Genomic DNA, 5,566 nt, shown 5'->3' on the forward strand with positions numbered 1-5,566 from the left:
TCAAAAAAAAAATTTTTTCAATGTGCTCTCGCCCATACATAACTCTGCCCGCGTTGAGTTTCACTATACATTTTCTTGCTAAGAGGATCGAGATGTAAGTTACCATCCCTTTGTGGATAATTTGCAATTGTAACACCACATAGTTGTTAATAGATCTAACAACTACCTTTACATTCTCGTCCATTTCCCGTGAATCCATGTTTGCATGTGCAATTGTATGAACCTTTGGTATTGTTGCAAAACGCACCAGAGCTGCATTTGTGTAGCCTGCGAAACGTACTTTTTGTATTCTCATGACGACTACACATTATTTTTGTCTATACAGACTGAAATAAATGTATTCAAAATGAATCGATCAACAGCCACCTTGTTAGTCACAAGCCGTACTAATGAGCCGCGATAAAGTCATATATTCCCTCCTTTTTAATCCGGAAAGTTCTACTTTTGCTTGTGGTTCATGTATTTTACTATTGTTTCTTTCCACTTTCAGTGCAGCTCTGAAGAAGATAGATGAAGACGAATAAGGAGAAGGGAGAAGACGAAATGAAATGACAAAAAAAAAAACAACAAAAAAAAATTCGTCATTGAGCTGTGTTGGTGAAGAAACTACGACAAAAGCCTGTTGTCCTTCGGTTCTTAATGACTAGTAAGAGAGCTTTAAGCTACATGAGGATAGTAAAAGCTCTTTTATTCTTCATGACCCAATTAACAAGCAACGCAGTAAAGTTTTTCCGTGTTGTTAAACTTCTGAAGGCCTCGAGATATCAACACTGAAGTTGTGGTTACCTCCTTCGCAAATCGGACCCTCAAATCCAGCGGTACAAAGACACCGATAACCTTTCTTTGTAAATCCACTCTGACAAGTAGCATTGTTCTTACAAGGATTTTGTACACAATTGCTCTGACAGAAAAAAAACAAACCGTTGTCATTGTCATTATCATTGTCATCATTATAATCATTTTCAACATTCAATAATCAACTGCACCGCTACCATCATCAATATCGTCATCGTTACCCTTGTCATCATAGTTGTCCTTCCATTTCTATATTTCTCCAATAACTTTAAAATACTTTGTCTTTGAAGAGATTTTGGTGAGGAGCACAGACACAATATTACCGCTAATGTCTTGAAAGAGTGAAAACAACTCAAGTTCCTAAGTTAAGGTGAACATGAGACTAAGAGTTTTGAAAAGAAAAACAAAATAAACCAATGTGAATCTTAAATCGAAACTTATATTTACCTCAGCTGCGTGATAAGAATACATCTCTTCTTCTATCAACTTTTCTTCGTGTCCTTCATGGGTAGCATTGTTCAGTTCACATTTATAGTTTCCATTTCCATCTCCCCTTGTATAAAGATTAATGCTGACGCAGTCGGGCTCCATATAACACAAGTTTTCACAGAACCTGGAAACTGTTATTTCCACGGTGCGAATTGTGTGGTTTACAAGGCGTTTCCCTTCAAATGCTTTCTCAGGCCCAAACTCCAAATTGCGACACTGGTCTGCGATGCAGACTTCTTTGAAATGGAAATAATAAATACATTAAACGTAACACTATTGCTTTTGATGATATGTTAAGAATTACGGAGAATGTGGTAAGTGATATTTCATTTTCAATTGTGTTAGACTTTTTTTTGTGTTAGAAATTTTTTTTTCTTCATCTATTTTATTTCTATCTTGTAGAGTGTTTTAAAGGAAAAAAGATATACAAACTCTCGACAGTGTCTCGGGTTTGCATAACTTTCTCCCAAGTCTCCCAAATTTTAACATTTCTTCAGTAAATATACGTGGATAAAGCTAATTCTCTGACCTAATGAAGAATTCTTCAAATTTGAATATAAAGTTTCCCAAAATGTAACGATAACTCAAACCAAAGGTAAACATGAATTGGATATGGGTCATACTGAAATGAACCTTGTGACCTGACAGCCTTAAGTATCATAAAGCAGAGCTCCAATAAAAAAAGGGAGACAGAAACAGAATACATGATACGGAGCACGATTAGAAAAGTTCTGGCCATTTAAACGTTTGCCTGAAACAGTAGAAATTAGGCTGTCGCCGGTTAAACCATTGGGTGTCAAACTGTTTCGTACGTCAACTGTTCTGTGTTACTTTATACATGTACAAATGTTTGTTTAAAATGCTGCTCAGTTCAGCAATAATTTGCCTGTCAATTGCCTTAAAAAAAGTTTGTCACATTAATTCTGCCAAGTGACATGCTATCATAAAAAAAGCCGATAAATAACAGTTGTAATTATGCAGCCGTGTTACACGATAGCCAATTCACTTCCACGAAACTTTTCATATCCATACTGTCGCAGGGTAAAAGGTAAATGGAATTTCCTTAATGATACGCACGCTGATATTCAAACCGTTTGTGCTGAATTAAGATAAATTGGACATAAAAGAATTGGTTAAAACGAGGTGGTCTCCAAAAATATAGGTCACCGGACTCTCCTACAATTTTGCATTCCAAACAAAATCGAGCAGACGTTTAGACCGGAAAAGCTCTCAAAATTTCTGTATCATAATATTATTGACTAAATTGGTTCTTTGTTAAAAAACCGCGCGTTAAAGAATTGCAGATATGTAAAGCTAGTTCGTGGAAATGAAGAATTTATTTGATGACTTACTAATTTTTCACTTCTACACATGCACAACAGCTGGCATTTTGAATCTTTGTTAAATTATCATACAAACATTGTTTACTTTGGTACTGGTAAGAACTTCCTGTGTGTCAATATATTCATACTCCATAATTTTCAGCTACTGTTTAACAAATAGAGAAGCCTTGACTGCGCTCTGTTCTATTATTAAGCACTCAGGAAGCGGCTAGAGCATGGAAAAAGTGTAGGGAGAAACACTTGACTACGTCTCGTGTTTCTTCCTACTTTAAAATAGAGCAGAGCACAGTCAAGGCTTCTCTATTTATTTTATGGTAAAGAATCTGTTAAATTCCCCACGCATTACAATCAGTCAAAACAAAGTTTATGTCAAAAGCGAACAACAGTGTCGTCAGCATGCTCTCTACTCTCACTAAGCACGCTACAATAAGCCAATCAGAATCCTTTTTTAGAATGGTTCAAATAATCGAATTAGTCGCTTGGTCGATTAGTTAGCCGCAAATTAATGCAGCTGTTGGGCGTAGAACTGACAAATGTTTACCGTCAGTCGTAAACAAAGCTAACTGTAAAAGTTCAATGTTTTAGACTTGGCGGAAAGAAATTAAATGGTAGCCTTAATAAAGCCAAAATTTTTACCGTTAGTTATGAAAGCCATCACCCCACTGAGACCTACTAGCAAACAAAGTTATACGTTATGGCGGAAATGAAAAAAAAACTTATAATCTTAAAATTATAGTTATAATATGAAGATCAAACGGAAATTGGAAGACATTATCGATGATTTACGGGAGGAGCTATGGTGGTCATCCGTTAAGAGTGGGAACTCCAGGCATATAAGACTGGAGTCAAGTTCCAGTTCTTACTCTTACATGTACAGCATTTCCACCCACCCGTGCGTCGAAATATTTGATATGCTGCCGAACGTGTTTTGGCCGGCTTGTTATAAATGTAAACAATAACATTTTAAACGACTTTGAGTACATGAAAATCATTATTGTATAGTTACAGTAAAGGGAAGCTATTCCTCGTGTTGCCACATGCGCCTATTTTAATAAATTAAATATAGAACCAGGCACAAATTTAACTAGCTTCTTCTCTATCTTTTGATGCAATCTACACCACATTTGATTTGCTCAACTACATTGGACGTTCAACGTCTATGCTACTGCACAGAAAACATTGATGCAATTTCGAGGAAAACAGCTCTGAACAGGCGGCTGCTTTAATTTTGGCATGGACCTACCCGCTCTGTTTGTTAACCAGCATCACTATGTTCGAAGGTAAATAAGAAATTGAATGCTTTTAAAGACCGTTTAGGTATTTGCGTATTGAGAAGCGATTTTTTTTCAGCTTCTGCGGGCTGCACAGTACAATTAGTAAACATGATATTCTAAATAGCTTTTAATCTGAGGCACATTGAGGAAAGTTGAAAGAATTTCTTACAAGAGGGTCTTAATGGGGCTAATTGTTAAAAGATAAACGACACAACAAATTAGACGAAAATACTGACAAATTTTAACCATTAGAGTAAAAAAAATCTTATTTTGAGAAAATACGAAAATAAGAAAGGACTGAGCAAACTGAAACAAGGATGAGAATATTGATGAAAAATAACATTCAGCAGACAGTGCAAGCAAAGTGTTGTTCAAAACTGGGGCGCAAGAAAGTGCGTGGAAATGCGACCTATTAATATGTTTTTCCCAAAACGCAATGCTATAAAGATTTTTGGAGTGAGTCATTAAATTGCTATTGTTCTTAGGTCATGAATCACCAGCAAAGTTTGTCAGTAAACTTTGTCAGTAAACTTTGTTAGTAAATAAATATTTTCGATTTTAATTTAGCTCGCTTACCATTGCGTGACAATCTCAGAAAAACAGGAAATCAACGATGCAATAAGAACTTTCTCCGAAGAAATGAGTCATAGCATTTTATTTCATACGACAATGTTAGAACTAGTTTTTTAGCCTTTGCGATGCTTACTTTGTATTTCTTTCCTGTTTTTTTTCTCATAATAATTTTAAAGCGTATCTTGAGAAATACAAATTTTGACTATCGTGTAATTTCTGTGGGCACTCAAGATCAACTTCAGGTATTAATCATCATTCATTTTCTTCTCTGTATTCAGCTAAATTGACTTTGTCAATAGCTTTTTCACTCAACCCTTTAAAAACCATCAGTTGAAAGATACCGACTCTTAGCCCAACTTATTAGGATTACTTAATTAATGCACATTCGTACACGAAAATGTCATATTTCTTCAAAGAACTATCTGTGCGTTGATAACTGAATATTTTAACGACAATTCTTCATTTACTATAGGTGGATAAAGCTAATTTTCTATCTTAATGACGAATTCTTATTATTAAATAAAACGTTTCCCAAAAAAAAAAAAAAAAAGCAATACTCGAACCAAAGGTAAACAAAAATTGGATGTAAGTCATACTGAAACTAACCTTGTGATCCGACAGCCCTTTGTATCATGAAGCAGAGCTCCAATAAGAGAAGGGATACAAAAACAGAATACATGATACAGAAAACGATTAGAAAAATTCTGGTCAAGAAACGAATTCTTTACTTAATATTACATATCATGACACGGGAAGTTTGAAACAATGGAAATTAGGCTGTCGCTGGTTAAACCAATAGTAGTCAAATTATTTTGCATGTCAGCTGTTGTGCCTTAGTTTCTGCCAATAAAAATGTTTGTTTAGAATGCTGCTCGGTTCAGCAATAATTTGCCTGTCAATTGCCAGAATTAAGTTTTGTCACATCATTTTGAGGCCTGACATGCAACATGAAAAATTCATATATAACAGTTATGATTATGCAGCGGTGTAACACGTCAGCAAATTCACCTCCACGAAATCTTACATATCCATACTGTTCTCCCATTTTAGGAATGATAAACCAAATTTGGTAAATGATAAGCGCACTGATAT

The 5,566-nt window shown here is 35.2% G+C and overlaps 1 protein-coding gene across 1 annotated transcript in view; it reads right to left on the reverse strand.

Moving 5' to 3' along the window:
* LOC149042530 (uncharacterized) overlaps positions 1–5,297 on the reverse strand; it is a 10,538-nt gene extending 5,241 nt beyond the window's left edge. Inside the window, exons 1-3 of the mRNA XM_089213143.1 lie at positions 5,081–5,297; positions 1,243–1,520; positions 787–901 (exon numbers count right to left, since the gene is read on the reverse strand). Of these exons, the coding sequence (XP_089069269.1) occupies positions 787–901; positions 1,243–1,520; positions 5,081–5,153 (466 nt within the window). The 5' untranslated portion in view covers positions 5,154–5,297. The remainder of the gene's footprint in view (positions 1–786; positions 902–1,242; positions 1,521–5,080) is intronic.
* Between the last annotated feature and the right edge of the window lie 269 nt (positions 5,298–5,566).

The sequence above is a fragment of the Pocillopora damicornis genome, chromosome 7 (genome assembly GCF_964200805.1).
Source record: "Pocillopora damicornis chromosome 7, jaPocDami1.2, whole genome shotgun sequence".
Classification (NCBI taxonomy): domain Eukaryota; kingdom Metazoa; phylum Cnidaria; class Anthozoa; order Scleractinia; family Pocilloporidae; genus Pocillopora; species Pocillopora damicornis.